We start from the raw sequence: 20,776 nt of genomic DNA on the forward strand, positions 1-20,776 counted from the left end.
AATGTGGGGCTCGATTCCAGGACCCTGAGATCGTGACCCAAGCCAAAGTTAGGCACTCAACTGACTGAGCCACCCAGGAGCCCCTAGAAAACTTCTTTATGTCTAGAAATTCGAACTACTTCTAAACAATGTGTAAGTCAATGAAAAATCACATTAAAATATCCAAAACTAAATAATAAAATCAAAATTTGAAAGGTAACACAAAAGGGATATTTAAAAGGAAATGTCTACAGTAGAAGAAAAGCTTAAAATTAGTGAACGAAACATCTCAATTAGACAAAATAATTCAGTGGGGGAAGCAAAGGAATTAGGGGAAAAAAGTATACACAAACCTGGTGAAATGAAGGAGAAAAGACAAAAATATTAAAAATGAAAAAAGACGTAGCTACAGATACTGTATTATTAAAGAGATAAAAAAAAATAACATCTTTATGCCAGTACATTTGAAAATTTAGGTGAAATAGTTCCTAGAAAAATACAACTTAGGACTTAAGGAAAAACCTTGAATAGTCTTAGAACTACTAAGTAAGTGTAATTACTGATTTTTAAAACATTGCCATCACAAAACCAAACCAAACTACTAGGCTTAGTTTGCTTTAAAGGCTGAGTGAGCACATAATTTCAGTTGTATACAAAATCTTCTGGGGAGGGGCGCCTTGCTGGCTCAGTTGGTAGAGATTCTTGATCTGGGGGTTGTGAGTTTGAGTCCCACGTTGGGTGTAGAGATTACTTAAAAAAAAAAAAAAAAAGTAACCAAAACCCCCAAAATCTTCTGGAGAAAAAGAGACAACACTTCTCAGTTTATGTTATGAGGGTAGCCTAACTTTTTAAATAAAGCCAGGCAGTTTGTAAGAAAAGGAAAATTGTAGGACATGCACAATTGTGAATATAGGTGCAGAAATACTGAACAAAATCATTAGGAAACTGAATTCATTAAATACAGAAACGATGATACTTCATGACCAAGACATGCAAGTCTGGGTTAACATTAGAAATCAATATAACTTGGCCCACTGCATTATTAAGGGTAACAATAGGTATAGATAAATGTAGAGATGGCCATGACCATATTTTTCAGCAGAATGTAATAAGGAGGCCTCATGAAATAAAGGGAGAGCTAAAGATGCTATTTTTATCATGGTCAGGACTGAAGGGAATGGTTTAGTTTGCTTTTAAAGGGTAAGAGACCAGTTGTAACCTTCCTGTCAGCAGTGGGTAGGAACCAGAAGAGTTCAGAGTTCTAGCACCCTGAAACCTGAATGAAATCAGCCCAAACGCTAGAGTGTCCCTAACCCATTAATATGCCAGTTTATTTCGATCTCATGTATGGCCTTGGAAAAGCAAGGTTGATTTTTTTTTTTAATTGCATTGTGGTAATCAGAAAATAAAACAAACTTTAAGGGAATGTTCCTGGGGGCGCCTGGGTGGCTCAGTCGTTAAGCATCTGCCTTTGGCTCAGGTCATGATCCCAGGGTACTGGGATCGAGCCCCTCATCGGGCTCCCTGCTCATTGGGAAGCCTGCTTCTCCCTCTCCCACTCCGCCTGCTGGTGTTCCCTCTCTCGCTGTGTCTCTCTCTGTCCAATAAATAAATAAAATCTTTAAAAAAAAAAAAGTTTAAAAGGAAAGGGTTAACTGCAAAGACTCACTTTGCTTAGTTAGGTGATAGAGCTGTTAAATCTTGATGAGATTAAATTTTTTAAGTAAAAAATTTTTTAGGGGAGTGGGGTATAAGCTTCCAGTTATGGAATGAATAAGTCATGGGGATGAAAGGGAATATTCTAGTCAGTGGTATTGTAATAGCGTTGTATGGGAACAGATATGATGAGCATAGCATAATGTATTGTTGAATCACTATTGTACATCTGAAACTAATGTAACATTGTGTCAACTATACTTCAATAAAAACCTTTTTCAGCCTTGACATATAATTGACAAAATTAAAAGATTTAAAGTGTATATTATGATTTGATGCATGTGTACATTTTGAAGGGATTCCTGCCATCAAGTTAATTAAGAACACATCCCTTATCACCTCACTTTTTTTAAGATTTTATTTTTAAGTAATCCCTACACCCAGTGTGGGGCTTGAACTCACAGTCCTGAGATCAGGAGTCTCAAGTCCCATCAGTTGAGCCAGCCAGGTGCCCTGTCACCTATTTATCGTGTGTGTGTGTGTGTGTGTGTGTGTGTGTGTGTGTGTGAAGTTCTGTTGTCTCAGCAAATTGTACAGTGTTATCTACTGTAGTCACCATGTTATACATTAGATCCTCAGACGTTATTCATCTCAAAGCTGAAGATTTATACCCTTTACCAACCTCTCTATTTCCCCTACCTCTAGCCTCTGGAAACTGTCTTTCTGCTCGGTTTCTATGAGTTCGACTTTTTTTAATATTTCATGTGTAAGTGATGTCATGTAGTATTTGTCTTTCTCTGTCTGGCTTATTTCACTTAGCATGAAGCCCTCCACATTCATCTATATTCTCACCAATGTCAGAATTTCCTTCTTATGGCTGAAGAATATTCCATTACACACACACACACACCACGCACACACACACTCAGTTGACCTTTGAGCAATCTTGAGCAATGTGAGGGTTAGGGCCACCAACCTCCTGCACAGTTAAAAATCCATGTATGAAGGCACCTGGGTGGCTCAGTTGGTTAAGCATCCAACTCTTTTTTTTTTTTTTTTAAGATTTATTTATTTGAGAGAGAGGGGAGGGGGAGGGACAGTGGGAGAGGGAGAAAGCCAATACTCAAGCAGACTCCCCCACTGAGCATGGAACCTGATGCAGGGCTTAGTCCCAGGACCCCAAGATCATGACCTGAACCAAGATCAAGAGTCAGAGACTTAACTGACTGAGCCACCCAGGCACCCCAGCATCCAACTCTTGATTTCGGCTCAGGTCATGATCTCAGGGTTGTGAGATTGAGCCCCGTGTCAGGCTCTGCACTGAGCATGGAGCCTGCTTAAGATTCTCTCTCTCCCTCTCTCTTTGCCCCCCCCACCTCCACCTCCCACTCACTTGTGTACTCGTTCTCTCTCCTAATAAAAAAAATTACCAAAAAAAAGCCATGTATAACTTTTGACTCCCTAAAAACTTTTTTTTTTTAAAGATTTTATTTATTTATTCGACAGAGATAGAGACAGCCAGCGAGAGAGGGAACACAAGCAGGAGGAGTGGGAGAGGAAGAAGCAGGCTCATAGTGGAAGAGCCTGATGTGGGGCTCGATCCCATAACGCTGGGATCACGCCCTGAGCCGAAGGCAGACACTTAACCGCTGTGCCACCCAGGCGCCCCATCGACTCCCTAAAAACTTAACTACTAATAGCCTACTGTTGACTGGAAGCCTTACCGATAACATTAACAATTGATCAACACATATTTTGTATGTTATATATAATATATAACGTATTCTTACAATGAAGTAAGCTAGAGAAAAGAAAATGTTACTAAGAAAATCATAAGGGGGGGGCTCTTGGCTGGCTCAGTCAGTAGAACATGTGACTCTTGGTCTCAGGGTTGGGGGGTCAAGCCCCACATTGGGTGTAGAGCTTACTTTAAAAAAGAAAAAAAAATTACACAAAAGTGGATCTGCACAGTTCAAAACCATGTTGTGCGAGGGTCAGCTAGATATGTATGTACGTACATCTTTATCCATTCACGTCTTTATTCATTTATCTGTTAATGGACATTTACGTTTCCATATCTTGGCTATTATAATAATGCTGCTGTGAACATGGGAGTGCAGATAGCACTTTGATAACCCATTTTCATTGTCTTTGCCTATATACACAGCAGTAGGGTGATTCTGTTTTTAATTTTTTGAGGAACCTCTTATTTTCTGTAATAGTTGCACCAATTTATGCTCCTACCAGTAGTGCACCAGGGGTTCCTTTTCTCCATGTTCTTGCCACCACTCGTTATCTCATATTTTTGATGATAGCCATTCTCACAGGTGTAAGGTAATACCTCATTGTGGTTTTGATTTGCATTTTTTCTCATTATTAGTAATGTTGACCACCTTTTCATGAACCTGTTGACCATTTGTATGTTTTGTTTGGAAAAATGTATATTTAGTTCCTCTGCCTGTCTTTAAATCAGATTTTTTTTGGCTTGTTTTTTGTTTTGGCTCTTGAACTTTGTGTGAATTCTTTATATATTTTGAATATTAACCTTTTATCTGATACGTGATTTGTAAATATTTTTTCTCATTCCTTAGGTTGCCTTTTCCTTTTGTTGGTGGTGTCCTTTCCTGTGTACTTTTTGGTTTGATGTAAACTCACTTGTTTATTTTTGCTTTTGTTGCCTTTGCTTTTGGTGTGAAATCCAAAAAGTCATTTCCCAGACCGGTGTCATGGAGCTTACCTCTATGTTTTCTTCTAGGAGTTTTATGGTTTCAGGTCTTAAATTTTAAGTCATTCATGTGTTTTGAGTTTATTTTTGTGTGTGGTGTAGGATAGAGGTCTATTTTCATTCTTTTGCACGTAGCTGTTCAGTTTTCCCAAACCATTTATTGAAGAGACCGTCCTTTCCCTATTGTATATCTTAGCTGCTTTGTCATAAATTAATTGATCATATATGTATGGGTTTATTTCTGTGCTCTCTTCTGTTCCGTTGATATTTGTGTCTGTTTTTATGCCAATACCATACTGTTTTATTACTGTAGCTTTGTAATATAGTTTGAAATCAGGAAGTATGATGCCTCCTATGTTGTTTTTTTTTTTTTCTCAAAAAAGAGGTTATATGGGGGTCATTTATGATTCCATACAGATTTTAGGGTTGTTTTTTCTTTTTCTGTGAAAAATGCTGTTAGGATTTTGAAAGGGATTGCACTGAATCTATAGATTGCTTTAGGTAGTATGGACATTTTAACAATATTAATTCTTCCAGTCCATGAGCATGGAATATTTTTTATTTATTTGTGTCTTCTTCGGTTTCTTTCATCAGTATCTTATAGTTTTCAGTGTGCAGGCCTTCCTCTTCCTTGGTTAAGTTTATTGCTAAGTATTTCATTGTTTTTGATGCAATTATAAATGGGATTATTTTCTTAATTTTCTTTCTGATAGCTGTTAGTTTTAGAAACACAGTTCATTTTTTATGTTGACTTTATATCCTGCACTTTTACGGAATTTGTTTATTAGTTTTATTTTCATTTATTTTTTAAAGATTTTATTTATTTATTAGAGAGAGAGTTGGGGGGAAAGGACAGAGGGAGATGGAAAGGGACAAGCAGACTCCCTGCTGAATGTGGAGCCCAACATGGAGCTTGATTTCAGGACCCTGAGATCATGACCTGAGATGAAATTGAGTCAGACACTTAACCAACTGAGCCACCCAAACATTCCTGTTTATTAATTTTAACTGTTTTGGGGTGGAATCTTTAGGATTTTCTTGCTTTGCAATTTGGATACTGTTCATTTCTTTTTCTTGCCTAATTGCTATGGCTAGAATTTCCAGTACTATGTTGAATAAAAGTGGAGAGAGTGAGTATCCTTGTCTTGGTCTTGATCTTAGAGGAAAAGCTTTCAGTTTTTCACCATTAAGATGTTAGCTGTGGGCTTGTCATATATGGCCTTTATTATTTTGAGGTATACCCCCTCTATACCCAGTTTGTTGAGAGCTATCAAGAATAGATGTTGAATTTTGTCAAGTGTCTTTTTCTACATCTGTTGAGATGATCATACAATTTTTATCTTTCATTTTATTGTGATCACACTGATTGTTTTGCAGATGTTGAACCATCCTTGCATACCTGGAGTAACTACTGCCTGATCATTGTATATGATCCTTTTAATGTACTGTTGAATTCTGCTTGCTAATATTTTGTTGGGGATTTTTACATCTATTATAAGTGTTCCCTCCTATTTTTTTTGGATGAGTTTGAGAAAGATTTGTATCAATTCTTCAGATATTTAGTAGAAATCACCCTTTATGCCATCTGATCCTGGAATTTTCTTTGTTGAGAGGTCTTTGATTACTGATTCAGTCTCCTTACTAGTAATAGTTCTGTTCACATTTTCTATTTCTTCATGATGCAGTCTTGGTAGCATGTATGTTTCTAGGAATTTATCCATTTCTTCTAGGTTGTTCACTTTGTTGGCATATAATTATTCATAGTTTTTTTCTTAAGCATTTTACTTATTTATTTTTAAGATTTTATTTATTATTTCTTTTTGAGAGAGCTTTTTTTAAAGGTTTTATTTATTTATTTGACAGAGAGACCAAGAGAGCTCAAACAGGGGGAGCAGCAGAAGGAGAGGGAGAAACAAGCTCTCTGCTGAACAGGGAGCCCCATGCGGGGCTCAATCCCAGGACCCTGGGGTCATGACCTGAGCTGAAAGCAGACGCTTAACCTTCTGAGTCACCCAGGCGCCCCTAAGATTTTATTTTTAAGTAATCTTTATACCCAACATGGGGCTCAAGCTTACAACCCTGAAAAGTGGAGTACATGCTCTACCGACTGAGCCAGCTGGGTGCCTCTATAGTGGTTCATAGTTCTATGATCCTTTGTATTTGTGTGGTGTTAGTTGTAATGTGTCCTCTTTATTTATAATTTTATTACTTGGGTCCTTTCTCTTTTTCCTTGTTAAGTCGAGGCAAAGATTTGTCTGTTTTGCTTATCTTTTCAGCAAAACAGCTCTTTAGTTTCTTCAATCTTTTCTTTTGTCTTTTTGTCTCTATTTCATTTATTTTCACTCTCATCTTTGTTCTTTCCTTTTTTCTACTAATTTTGGGCTTAGTTTGTTCTTTTTCTAGTTCCTTGTGGTATAAAGTTAGATTAAGATCTTAATGTAGGCATTTATTGCTATAAATTTCCTTCTTAAAACCTCTTGCTGTATTCCTTAAGTTTTGGTATGTTGTATTTCTATTTTCACTTATCTTTTTTTTTTTTTTTTCATTTTCACTCATCTTAAGATATTTTTTTATTTCTCTTTGATTTTGTGTTTGACTCATTGGTTGTTTAGTAGTGAGTTGTTTAATCTTCACATATTTGTGAATTCCCAGTTTTCTTGTAATTGATTTTTAATCTTGTTTTAAGTAGGAGTTAATTGTTCTGTTGGGTTTTTGAAGAAAAAAAGAATTCAGGTTTCTTTCTTTTTTCTCCTTTAGGTACATACCTCCTGATAAGAGAGAAGAAAATGACCAGTCAACCCACAAGTGGATGGTATATGTCCGAGGGTCTCGTAGAGAACCCAGCATTAATCATTTTGTCAAGAAAGTTTGGTTCTTTCTTCATCCCAGCTATAAGCCAAATGACCTTGTGGAAGTTAGGTAAGCACGGTTGAGTTATTTGCTTTAAGAAGTATAGATTTACTGAAGTGGAAGAAGAGTGATTTAACTTGAGAACATTCCCTTTAATGATTATATTATTAATAATTTACTTACTAGCTTTGGGTTTGAGTCACAATAGAGTTTTAACTGTGGTTCCCTCTTGCAGATTATTGTCTCCCCTGAAAAGGCAGTATTTTCTCCTGTCAGAATTATATTAGTGGATTTTTCTCCCCCTGGAAATAGCTGAACTTATATATAGATACAGATAAATATAAAAGTGTTCTTATTTTTTATGAATATCAGAACATAGCAGAATTAAACATAGGATTCTAACATTACAGAAATATTTAATGTTGAAAGTTCCCCATGATCTCATCCTCTCAGAAGTAACCCTAGTGATATTTCCCTACGTATATGAACCTAGTTTAGTTGCTGTTTGTTGTTGGTGGTGTTATTATTTCACAAAGATGGAATGATTATATATACTATTCTGAAATTTGTTTTATTCAGGTGTATTCTTTTTTTTAAAAAATTTATTCATTTATTTTAAAGATTTATTTAATTTTACTTTAGAGAGAGAGCAGGAGTGTGCGAGAGCAGGGGGGGGCAAAAGGAGAGGGGGAGAGAGAATCCCTAAGCAGATTTCCCGCTGAGCCTAGAACCCAATGCAGAGCTTGATCCCAAGACCCTGAGACCATAACGGAGCCAAAATCAAGAGTCAGATGCTTAACCAACTGAGCCACCTGGGCACCCCTATTTTATTTATTTATTTGAGAGAGAGAGAGAGAATGTGTGTGTGAGAGTTGGGGGAGGGGCAGAGGGTGAGGATCTCAAGCAGACTCCACACTGAGCATAGAGCTCAGTGCAGGGCTCCGTCTCACTACCAGTGAGATCATGACCTGTGCCACCCACGCATCCCTTATGTGTATTCTTTACATCTTTATATGATGTTACATATCAGATACACATTCATTGTATGAATGTATTGTAGAAGTGGTTTTGGTTTATTATCAGTGAAATTTCCTATATCCTCAGCTCTCTTCAGAGCACTCCCTCCACTCCTGACTCTTAAATAAAACATGGCTGTCTTCTGAGAACACTGCTTCTGAGAACAGCTTTCAAGTGGCAGTTGTTTTTTTCTCTCACACTGTGTGCCATTGGGTCGGGGGTGGGTGTCTTCCTTGCACATATTTGTGGCTTCTAGACCGTCTTTTCCCTTTCTCTGCCTAAAAACCTTTAGCTCCTTTGAAGCATTGTATGACCCTCCTTGTTGCAGACATCTACTAATTTCCTGGTTACTCCCTTCTTTCAAAAACTGTTTTTAGCACCTATTGTCCTGATGTTTCCTCTTGATGTCATTCTTAAGGACTTTGACGTGGATGTAGACAACTCACCCAAAACTCTAATTTCTCAGTTCACTGGTTTCCTCACTTTTATAATGAGGTTATTGTGGTAGTGATACACCATAGAATCTAAGCTAAGGAGAGAAGGAAATTATATAAAGAGCAGTGAGAGATAGTGAAAATTGGTGTGGATAATAAGTGGCATTTCCAGTGGGTCAAAGAATAGTTGGATTAGGAATGGAGCTGGAAAGATAGGAACTGATAGATGGTCTGAAAGTGAAATACTTGGAAATGGGATTTTTTGTCCTCTTCATGTGGATGACAGTTGTCCCAGTATCAGTTTATCAGCTGATCCATCTTTTCCTTATATTCAGTACGCGCTAAAGTACCACATAAATATGGATCAAATGCTAGACTCTGTTAATGTTTATTTATGTACCAGGATTAATACTGTTTTAATTCTTTTGCTTTATAGCGTATTCTGTTTGGCAGGGTATGTTCCCTTGATGATGATGGTGATGATTATTCTAAAAATTTTCTCTTTTTCCAAGCCTTAGATTTTTTTTTTGCTTCCAAAAATATGGTTAGGGAGAAATTTCCTGTTAAAACCATTGTTCTTTTTTCCTGGCCTTTATGCTATTTGTCTTCTCTGGCAGCAGTCCTTCCTGTTCATTCATTAGAGTTTAGCCATTGTACATAAATTGAGGAACACAGCTGATTTACTATATCCATTCTAAGAGAAATCCAGCATACAAATAAGATAATTGATGCATATTGCAGAACGAATGTAGACTCTCTACTTTATTGGAATTTAAATGACCAAATGTGTCATCAGTAGAACTTTAATTATTCTTCTAAAGTTCAGCATGCCTTTAGGCCCCACTGCATGCCTTTTCAAACGGCTATCTCAAGTCGACCTTCTCATTTGACCCTAAGCCTGTCTTTTAATTTCTGTCTAAACCTATACCAGCATCATGGCTCCTTCTCTTACTAACTCAGTCAGTGTTCAGCTGGTTTCTCCCATCCAGGGCACTCTGGTTTTGCTTTCTTTTCTTTCTGGTCTAGAACATAGCTATTGCTTTTTCTCCTTTCCAGCCTACTCTTGTAACTCAGGGATTTTTCCTGGCTTGAGCCTTCCTGGTAGCCTCTGGCTCTGTTCTTGATAATTCAGATCCGTTGTTAGATTCCTCTCAGGTTGTGTTCTTGGACTCTGTCTTTATGAATTCATGTCTTCTCTTTTGCAAAAACACATCCTGCTGAATGTTCCTTCCTCCCTGCCATCTTGGCATCTTCTCTCATTTCAGTAATTCCAAGCCACTGATTCATAATGAACATTTTCATTTTAAAGCATTCTCTCTCCCCCATTAACTTAAACCATATTATTTTTGAGTACATGACGTTCTCTCAGTTAAATTTAAAATGTTTTTATTATGGAAAATTCCAAACATATTCAGAAGTAGAGTAACTTGAACCCTCCTATACCAAACATCATTAACAATTTGCTAGTCTTTTTTTCATCAACTTTCCTTTTTCTTCCCTTCACAAATTATGTTTTGACTGAAAATTCTCTAGTCCAGTTAGCATTCACACACATTCTTCCTTTATCCACTAAAATCATAGTCACTGTTTGGGGAAGATCATATGGTGAACATATGTTCTTTTAAGTCCTGTTGGCGAATAGTTTCAAATAAATTGTCACTTTCAGATTGAGCATTTATGATTTACTCTGTTTTTGCCAGAGTGGAGGAATAAATATGGGTGTCTGGGTAGGGAACATATACCATACAGCCTGTGTCTGTCAAGTAGCAGTCAAGGATTCTGGCTTCTAATATGTGACATCCATCAAATCACCTAAGTTCCCTGCCTGTGAAAATAATTACATTGGATTATATACTATAAGTCTCTTAGCTCTAAGTATTCAGTAACTGAAAGTTTAACGTAGGTTTGAGTTGAATTTTTGTTGTAGCATTTCAGCAAAATTCAGCGTATCGATTGAGCTTCAGTAGAGAAAATGTAAATGATTGTCAGAAGCTGTGAATTTCTCGCTTACCCAGTATGAGAAAACGTTTCCTCTGTAGAATGAGAGTGTGACTGTGGCTTAATGTGTTAATATATGCTTTTCCCTAGAGAGCCTCCTTTTCACCTGACCAGAAGAGGCTGGGGTGAGTTTCCTGTCAGAGTTCAAGTTCATTTTAAGGACAGCCAGAACAAGCGGATAGATATCATACATAATCTGAAGGTATTGTAACAACATGTTGCTACCCCGAAGTGAAGTACCTCTTTTTATCTGGTTACTTAAAGCCGTGGGTTAGGCCTTCTGAGAGAGGTGGCCAGGGACCGTGGAAGCAGGATTAATCTTTTTGATTTTTGATTGTGTTCTGCAGACTGCTACGACACTCTTTTGTTCTCTGAAGGTTGGGGGAAGGGTTGCATTATGGCAGAATGTATATTCTTTAAAAAGATGAACTGGTCAGATTATGGGAAGACTTGAATCTCTGATTAAAGCTCGCTGTTACTGTGTTACCTGAGACTAAGTGACTGAACTTTTAAAAACAAAATCTTACTTTTCTGTAAAATGAGGCAAATAATAAGCCTTGTCTGTTTATCTCATAAGGATATAGATATGTTTATCTTGTAAGGATAAAGACAGAAGTGAACATGTTTTAGGAAATTGAAAGTACTGTACAAAGTTGTAATTCTTTTGATTTGTATTTTAAGACATTCTTCATTGATATATCCACGTCGTTTATTATGTAGCCATAATATGAAGTGTTTTCTGTACATGGGGAAAAACTACCAGCCATAGTAAGTGAAAAGCACAGAGTACAAAACCGTATGTTATAGTATGAAGTCAACTGTGATTTTAAATAGGTGGAGAAAAACACAAAAGAAATACACCAAAATGTTGGAGTAATTAAAGTAATGACATTGTGGGCAATTTCTCCTACTCCTACCCTTGTTGTCTGTTTTTTTTTTTTTCCTTCTAATTTTATATAATAAACATGTTTAACTTTTATAATTGAAAGGCCATTTTTAAAATGTTTTCCTAGTTCCTCTCTAGATAGTCTTATGTAGATCTTATCTACATAAGATAAATTTCTAATATTAAACTTACCCCCAAACACCCTTACTTTGTGGTTTACCACATTGTTCCCATGAATGGCTCCCAAAATTGAACTAAATGAATCTCAGTACATCTGTAGAATTCCCATTTTGTTCCCTTTGTTCTACCAATACAGCCTTTCAACCTTAAGGCTGAAATTTGCCCTCCATTGGTAATAGACGGCGCTGCTCAACTTTGTGTTGAAGTTGTTTTTTTAGAGATTCCTCTAAGACTAGATGGCTTTATGACCTCAGAAAAGAACTGGAACAAACTAAAGAATATGCAGCCACTTTGTTCAGAGGGGCAGGATATGGTCCTGCTTAATTAGAGGAAGGTCTAAAATAATTCGCTTTCCTTTTATCTTATATTAAGCACTGCACATACCATCTTATATCACACTGGGCCCAGCCCTAATTTCTAAAATAAAAGGAATTGTTTACATAGTTCTCATATTATTATTTGTCCATATCACTTAGAGTGCCTGGTGGAAGATTGAGACAGTTTTTTATGTTTTATTTTTTTATTTTTTCAAGTGTATTTATTTAAGCAATCTCTACACCCAGCGTGGGGCTTGAACTCATGATCCTGAGATCAAGAGCCACATGCTCTGCTGGCTGAGCGCGCCAGGCACCCCGAGGCACACTGTTTTAAAAATGACAGTATTTAAGCTTTCTTACTAGCTTTTCTGGAAAACTTAATTTTACTGTTTGTTATGTGTTGGTTGGCCTTGAGGCCTTAGACACCTGTGTTGTACTTATGTGATCTTTGTTGGTACTGGAGTATTCATTTGCCTGTTCTTTCTGTGTTAACTCTGAGAGCCATCTTGGATTCTTGCCTCTTTGTTCTAAATATCTGTTCAGTTGCTGACTATTACTCTTTCTTCATCATCTTCCTTACTCTTTGCCCTTCCCACTCTTGCTTAGGCCATTTATTCCACTGTCTCCTGATGAGCTTCTTTCATTCTAATCTGTCTTCTTTACCCTCAGTCCATTCTGCACACCACCATCCAATTAGTATTCCTGAAATAGAACCATTATGCTGTTCCTCTCTGAGAAACCTTTCTGAATTCCCTTTACTCAAGTTCAGACTTCCCTGCCTACTGTTCAGGGCTTTTCACGGTTTGACTCAACACACTTGCCCTAAATTATCTCGCACTAATCCCCTGCATGAATGTACTACTCCAGCCAGGTCACTTACTCATGTCCCAGAAGTGCTTTGGGCCTTCTTCTCTTGTGTCTTTTTTTTATGCTCTTGCCCTCCTAAAATGCCTGTTTGAATTCTTTCCATTCTTCAAGTTCCTATGTACTTTTCCTGATGATTTAAGCCCATAGTGACCTCTCAGTATTCTGAAATGCTGAAATACTTAATCTGTATTTGATGCTGTATAATTATATTGAATATTGAATACTGAAGTGTTAGAAGTATGTACAATTTAAAGTTCCCAGAATGTATGAAATTCCTACGTCGTGCATTCATGATCAGCCATCACCATGGAGCATAGTAATTCCCAAAACAACCATTTATCTGTTTAGTAAATAAACTTCTGGAAGGTTCTTTAATAAATTTAACTGAAACTGTGCTTTTTTTTTTTTTTTCCTTGATCTTATTTGTGCTAGTTTGATTTCTGGAGTAGCACAGGACAGGACTTTGTTTTGTTTTATAAGAACCCTAAAAATGTTTAATGACAGCCTTCATGTCTTTCCTTAAATCATCTCCAGGCAGAACCTATTCTTGTAAAATTCCTTGTATGCTGTGCTTTCTAATTCCTCTTGCCATTTTGATAACAGTTCTCCTTTATCAATATCTCTCTTAAAGTGTGGTCCCAAGAATGATACGTAAGCCAGTGCACATTACGGAGAGACTATTATTTCCATGCTCTGAAGAGTATGGAAATATAGCCTGAAATTGCCCACATCCTTTTAATAGTCATATTGTTGGCTAAGGTTTAAGTATTAAAACTAGATCTCTTCCACGGAACTAGTATGAATCCCCCTGGCATTGTCTTTCTGTTATGAAGCTAGATCTCATGACTGAGTTGTCATGTCTGTGTTGGCTGCTAAGGAGCTCAGCCAGACTTGAAATCTATTTATTGCAAGTCTTAGAGTTTTCTCTTTACTGATTAGTAAATCATCTTTCCTTTTTACCCAACTTAATAGTTTTTCCCTGTTAATCTTACTGTGTAATGTTTATTTAAAAAAAAAAAGATTTATTTATTTATTTTTGAGAGACGGAGAGGAGGGAGGGAGAAGGGGAGGGAGCATGAGCTGGTGGGGGTGGGGGTGGGGAGAGGGAGAGAGAATTTCAAGCAGACTCCCTGCTGAGCAAGGAGCCAGACTTGAGCTTGATCTCAAGACCCTGAGATCACGAGCTGAGCCAAAATCAAGAGTCCGTTGCTTAACCAGCTGAGCTATCCAGGTGCCCCTGTGTAATGTTTATATTGATAAGCTCCACAGATCCTTTTTTTTTTTCTTTTTGAGAATGGTTTATTGCTTCAAACAAAGCAAAAATGCTGTCAAATAACAAGTTGTTTTCTGTACTTTTCATCCCTGTGACTTATTTATTATATGACTGGAAGTTTGTACCTCTTAATCCCCTTCACTTATTTTGCCCAACACCCTACCCTGTCCTCTCTGGCAGCTACCAGTTCTGTGTGTTTATAGATCTGTTTCTGGTTTTTGTTTGTTCGTGTGTTTTGTTTTTTAGATTCTACATATGAGAATTTGTCTTTTTCTGACTGAATTCAGTTATCACAATAGCCTCTGGCTCCATCCATTGTTGCAAATGGCAAGATTTCATTTTTTTTAAATGGCTGTATATAATTATGTCATCACACTATATGTGTATTTTTATAGCCACTCTCTTTTTTAAAAAAAAAAAAGATTGAAAATTTTTTTTTACTTATTGGAGGTTTTTTTGTTGTTTTTTTGAGAGGGAGAGAGAGAATCTTAGGCAGGCTACGTGCCCAGTGTGGAGCCCGACTCCAGGGCTTGATCTCAAAACCCTGAGATTATGACCTGAGCCAAAATCAAGAGTCGGACGTTTAACTGACTAAGCCACTCAGGTACCCCTAAAAAAAAAAAGATTTCATTTTTTAAAGTAATCTGTCTACCCTACGTGGGGCTCAAACCTACAACCCCAAGATCAAGAGTCATATGTTCTACCGACTGAGCCAGCCAGGTACTATCGTAGCCTGTCTTTTAAAAATATTTTTTACATCGTCTTTGTAAACATTTAAGTGCTTGTGTAATACTTTAAAATTGATGGTTCAAGATTTACTTAAGGGGTGCTTGGGTGGCTCAGTCGGTTAAGTGTCTGCCTTCTACTCAGGTCATGATCTCAGGGTCCTGGGATTGAGCTCCACATTGGGCTCCCTGCTCAGTGGGGAGTCCGCTTCTCTCTCTGTGCTCTCCCTCTCTCTGTCTCTCAAATAAATAAATAAAATCTTAAAAAAAAAAGAAGATTTACTTAAGCAGTCCTCTGTTGCTGGATGTTCACATTTTCAGTTTGTGGCTGTAGATAATGCTGTAGTAAATACCTTTTTGTATAAAACTTCCTCCATTGTTAGATTGTCCTTAGTATGTTTTTAGAACTGTATAGTTTATATTAAAAGTACAATACCTATATATTTGAGGTTGTTTTTATTAATTTTACTCATTCCACCTCAAGTAAGAGGGTTTTTATTTAAGCGATGAATTGATAGTTTATATTATGAAGAAGTGGATTCTATGTTCTGAAGACTTGTGGTTAAAGGGGTTTTAGATGAGATTGTATCCTAAGATTTATAAGTAAGCTCAGTGAAACTTTATTCTCTTCTTTTGTCTTTCAATAGCTGGATAGAACTTACACTGGCTTGCAGACTCTTGGAGCAGAGACGGTAGGTTTTTTCCTCCAGTATTATTTGGGAATAAGTAGAATGAAAATAGATCTTCATTTTTAATTAGGAAAAAAAATGAGTGCTTAATTTTTTTAAAAAGTTTATTTTCCCCTTTTTAATAAAAAAAAAGATAAAATGCACCATTTTATCAATTTACCATTTTAACAATTTTTAATTGTATAGTTAAGAGGTATTGAATATATTCACATTTTTGTGCAGCTATTGCTAGCATCCATCTCTAGAACTTTTTCATCTTGGAAAATTGAAATGGTACCCATTTACAATAACTTCCATTCCCCTCTCCCTTCAGCCCCTGATAGCCACCCTTCTACTTTCTATCTCTATGAATTTTTGACTACTCTAGGTACCATATAAGTAGAATTATACAGTGTGGGGGTTTTTTTGGTGTTGTGGGGTTTTTTTGGGGGGGGGGTTGGTATATTTTGCTTAGCATAATGCTCTCAAGGTTCATCCATGTTGTAGCATGCATCAGAACTTCCTTCCTAAAAAAGGCTGAATAATACTCCATTGTATGTATAGACCACATTTTGTTTATTTATCTGTTAATGAACACTTGAGTTGTTTGCATCTTTTGGCTATTGTGAATAATCCTGCTAACAACATGGATGTACAGGTATCCGTTTGAGTCTGTGTTTTCAGTTCTTTTAGGTGTATACCCAAGAAAGTGGAATTGCTGGATCATACAGTAGCTCTATTTTTTTTTTTTGAAGTAATCTCTACATCCAGTGGGGGGCTTGAACCCACGATCCCAAGATCAAGAGTCGCACACTCTACCAACTAAGCCAGCCAGGTGCCCCATGGTAGCTCTATCTTTAATTTTTGAGGGACTGCCACGCTATTTCCACAGCAGCTGCACCATTTTACATTCCTCCAAACCGTGCACAGGAGTTCCAGTTTCCCCACACCTTTGTCAACACTTACTGTTCTCTATTTTTTTGATAGTAGCCAAACTAATGAGTGTGAGGTGGTATTTCATTGTGGTTTTGGTTATGCATTTCCCTAATGATTATTGATGTCGAGTATCTTTTCATATGTTTATTGGCTGTTTGTGAATCTTCTTTGGAGAAATATCTTGTCATATCCTTTGTCCATCGTGAATCATGTGTTTGGGTTTTTGTTGTTGAGTTTTCGGAGTTCTCTTTATATTCTTGATATTCATCTCTTATCAGATCATTCGTGGGTTGCCTTTTCACTCTGCTGATTATGTCCTTTGATACACAGAAGTTTTTAATTTTGACGTAGTCCAGTTTATGTATTTTTTCTTTGGTTGCCTATGCTTTTAGTGTCGTATCCAAGAAGTCATTGCCAAATTCACCCTCATGAAATTTTGCCCTATATTTCCTTCTAAGAGTTTTATTGTTTTAGGTCTTATGTTTGGGTCTTTGATCCATTTTGAGTTAATTTTTATAAATGGTGTAAGGTAAAGATCCACCTTCATTCTAATGCATGTGGGTACCCAGTTTTCCCCAGCACCATCTGTTGAAAAGACTGCTTTTCCCAGTGGTCCTGGCACCCTGGTCAAAAATAATTTTACCATATACATATTTGAGGGGCTATTTTATTCCAGTAGCCTGTATGTCTTCTCGATGCCAGTGCCACACCATTTTGATTACTATAGTTTTGTAATAATCAGTTTTGAAGTCAGGAAATGAGACCTCCAACTTTGTTTTCCTTCCCCATACTCCTCCTCCCACTTTTTTTTTTTTTTTTTTGTATTCATGATAAATCAGCAATAGCCGTTATAGTGAGAATTAGCTAGTTAAAACTTATTCTGTTTAGGGAAGTATGCTGTGTTGTATCAAAAGATATTTATTGAGCATATACCGTATACTAGACACTGGTCCTGGTACTGGGGATACAGAGATGAATAAGATAGCTATTGCTTTTAAGGAGTTGTATTCTTGGTTGTGTTGAAAATGGGGAGAAAGTATGTAGTAAACAAAAGCAAATGAACAAACTTCACTTAAAATCAGTGCTATAAAGAAGAGAGTAGGTGGGGGACAAGGGAGTTGCCTTAGCTAGGTTGGTTAGAGATGGCGTCTCTGAGAAAGTGACATTTGATTGAGACCTAATGATGAGAAAGAGTCATCCAAAGATTGGGGGGGGGGGGGTAGTGTTCTAAGGCATAGAAGCAGCAGGTGGAAAGGCCCCAGTTATATGATTGGTTTCACTGAGTTATCTATCTGTTAAACCAAACTAGATTACATTCTGGGGTAAATCCTTTAGTTCTTAGATTGAAATTGCCTTTGAAGTATGATTAGAAATCATTTGTCTCATCTCTTGGAGTGCCACGTTCTTGGACAGGTTTGGGGGTTTCTGTGACATGGATGACGGATTCATGAGCCCAATTGTTGCCCGACTGTGTAGGTAGTGGATGTTGAGCTCCACCGACACTCTCTTGGAGAAGACTCCATTCATCCTCAGTCCTCCGAGTCAGACATCTCTGATGCCCCACCATCTTTGCCTTTGACCATTCCAGCCCCAGTGAAAGCTTCCTCACCGATAAAGCAGTCACATGAGCCAGTACCTGATACATGTGTGGAGAAAGGTAATATATTTTTCCTTGTGTGGAAATGAATTTTTCCTTGTACAGAGGAGTCACTCTGGGGCATTCCTTTCTCTCATTTGCATAATATGATTTTGAACTGCTGCCTATAAAGATTGAAGAGTGTATGGAAAATAAATTTTCCATAAGTAGGCATCCTGCCTCTACTATATAGTCCAACTATGAAAGTAGTCAAATCTTTATTCTTCTTAGAAGATTTTTTTCATGACATTCTACTGACATTTTATAGAACATTAAATTCACAAAAAGGCATTAAATGTTTATTTTTTTTGATGATCCTAATGGTTTTTTTTCTAACATGTTACAGGAAGACTTTTTGGTTTGGTCCCTAGTGTGAACAAGAAACTGAATGTAAAGTATCTAATCTTATTTAAAATACAATATAACGACTGACACCACAGAAATACAAAGAATTATGAGAATATTGTGAAAAATTATATGCCAACAAATTGGACAACCTAGACAAAATGGATAAATTCCTAAAAACATATAGCCTCCCAAAACTGAATCAGGAAGAAATAGAAAATTTGAACAGACTGATTACCAGCAATGAAATTGAATCTGTACAAACAAAACTCCTGGGGTGCCTGGGTGCCTCAGTTGGTTGAGCATCTGACTCTTTGTTTTGGCTCAGGTTGTGATCTCAGGGTCGTGGGATCAAGCCCCACATCAGGCACCATGCTCAGCAGGGAGTTTGCTTGAGATTCTCGCTCTCTAAAATAAATAATTAAATCTAAAAAACGAAAACAAAAGCCTCCCAACAAACAAAAGTCCAGGACCAAATGGTTTCACAGGTGGAATTCTACCAAACATTTAAAGAAGAGTTAATACCTATTCTCAAATTATTCTAAAAAAATAGAAGAGGAAGGAATGCTTCCTAATTCATTCTCTGAGGCCAGTGTTACCCTGATATTGAAACCGGATAAAGATACTACAAAAAAAAGGGAACTACAGGCCAATATTTCTGATGAATGTAGATGTAAAAATCCTCAACGAAATAGTAGCTAACTGAATCCAACAATAAATTAAAAAAAAATCACCATGATCAAATGGGATTTATTCCTGGAATGCAAGAATGGTTTGGTATTCAAAAATCAATCAGCATGATAGGTCACATCAATAACAAAGGATAAAAGCCATATGATCATTTCAGTAGATGCAGAAAAAGCACTTGACAAAGTACACCAATCCTGATGAAAACCTTCAACAAAGTAGGTTTAAAGGAATATACCTTGACATAATAAAGGCTATATATGAAAAATTCACAACTAACATCATAATCAGTTTCCCCTAAGGTCAAGAACAAGACAAGGATGTCCACTCTCACCACTTTCATCAACAAAGTACTGGAAGTCCCAGCCAAAGCAGTTAGACAAGAAAAAGAAATAAAAAGCATCCAGATTGGTAAGGAGGAAGTAAAACTGTCACTGTTTGCAGATGACATGATACTATATATAGAAAACTCTAAAAATGCCACCAAAAAACTACTAGAATTGATAAATGAATTTTAGTAATGTCAGGAAATCTGTTGCATTTCTATATACTAATAATGAAGCAGCAGAAAGAGAAATTCAGAAAACAATCACATTTACAGTTGCACCAAAAAGAATAAAATACCTAGGAATAAACTTAATCAAGGAGGTGAAAGACTTATACTCTGAAAACCATAAAACATTGATGAAAGAGATTGAAGGTGACACAAACAAATGGAAAGATATTCCATACTCATGGATTGGAACAACAAATATTGTTAACATGTCCAGGCTACTCAAAGCAATCCACAGATTTAATGCAATCCTTATCAAAATTAAAACAGCATTTTTCACAGACTAGAACAAATGATCTTTAAATTTATATGGAACCACAAATGACCCTAAGGGGCACCAGGTGGTGTAATCGGTTGAGCATCTGACTCTTGGTTTTGGGTTGGGTCGTGGTCTCAGGGTAGTGGGATCAATCCCTATGTCACGCTCCATGCTCAGTAGATCTGCTTGGGATTCTGTCTCCCTCTCCTGTCCTCCTGCTCTCTCTCTCTCTCTCTCTCTCTCTCTGTCTCTCAAGTAAGGTAAATCTTTTCTTTTTTAGACTACCTTATGTCTCCCTTTCCTGTCCTCCTGCTCTCTCTCTCTCTCTAAAATAAGTAAAATAAATCCTGTCTTTTTTAGACTACCTTATTTATTTATTCATTCATTCATTCATTCATTTTAGAGGGGCCTTGTGTGAATGTGAGTCGGGGGAAGGGCGCAGGCAAAGAGAGAATCTCAAGCAGACTCCTCGCTTAGCTCGGAGTCTGATACAGAGCTCGATCCCATGACCCTGAGATCATGACCTGAGCCAAAATCAAGACTCAGGCACTTAACTGACTCAGCCACCCAGGCACTCCATAAATAAGATAAATCTTAAAAAAAAAAAAAAAAAAAAGTAAATAGCCGAAGTCTTGAAAAAGAAAAATAAAACTGGAGGTATCACAATCCCAGATTGTAAGATAATACTACAAAGCTGGAGTAATCAAAGCAGTATGGTATGGTACTGGCACAAAAAAAGACATGTAGATCAATGGAACAGAATAGAAAACCCAAAAATAAACCCA

General features: G+C 37.0%; 1 protein-coding gene across 8 annotated transcripts in view; it reads left to right on the top strand.

The window, feature by feature from the left end:
• Window positions 1–20,776, top strand: part of YEATS2 (YEATS domain containing 2) — a 105,603-nt gene that overhangs the window by 37,199 nt on the left and 47,628 nt on the right. For all 8 annotated transcript variants that reach the window (XM_026497688.4, XM_044383782.3, XM_044383792.3 and 5 more), the window contains exons 7-10: window positions 7,118–7,279; window positions 10,750–10,861; window positions 15,555–15,599; window positions 17,988–18,168. In XM_026497688.4, coding sequence (XP_026353473.1) covers window positions 7,118–7,279; window positions 10,750–10,861; window positions 15,555–15,599; window positions 17,988–18,168 — 500 coding nt within the window. The remainder of the gene's footprint in view (window positions 1–7,117; window positions 7,280–10,749; window positions 10,862–15,554; window positions 15,600–17,987; window positions 18,169–20,776) is intronic.

The sequence above is a fragment of the Ursus arctos genome, unplaced genomic scaffold, assembly GCF_023065955.2.
Source record: "Ursus arctos isolate Adak ecotype North America unplaced genomic scaffold, UrsArc2.0 scaffold_4, whole genome shotgun sequence".
In the NCBI taxonomy this organism is placed as follows: domain Eukaryota; kingdom Metazoa; phylum Chordata; class Mammalia; order Carnivora; family Ursidae; genus Ursus; species Ursus arctos.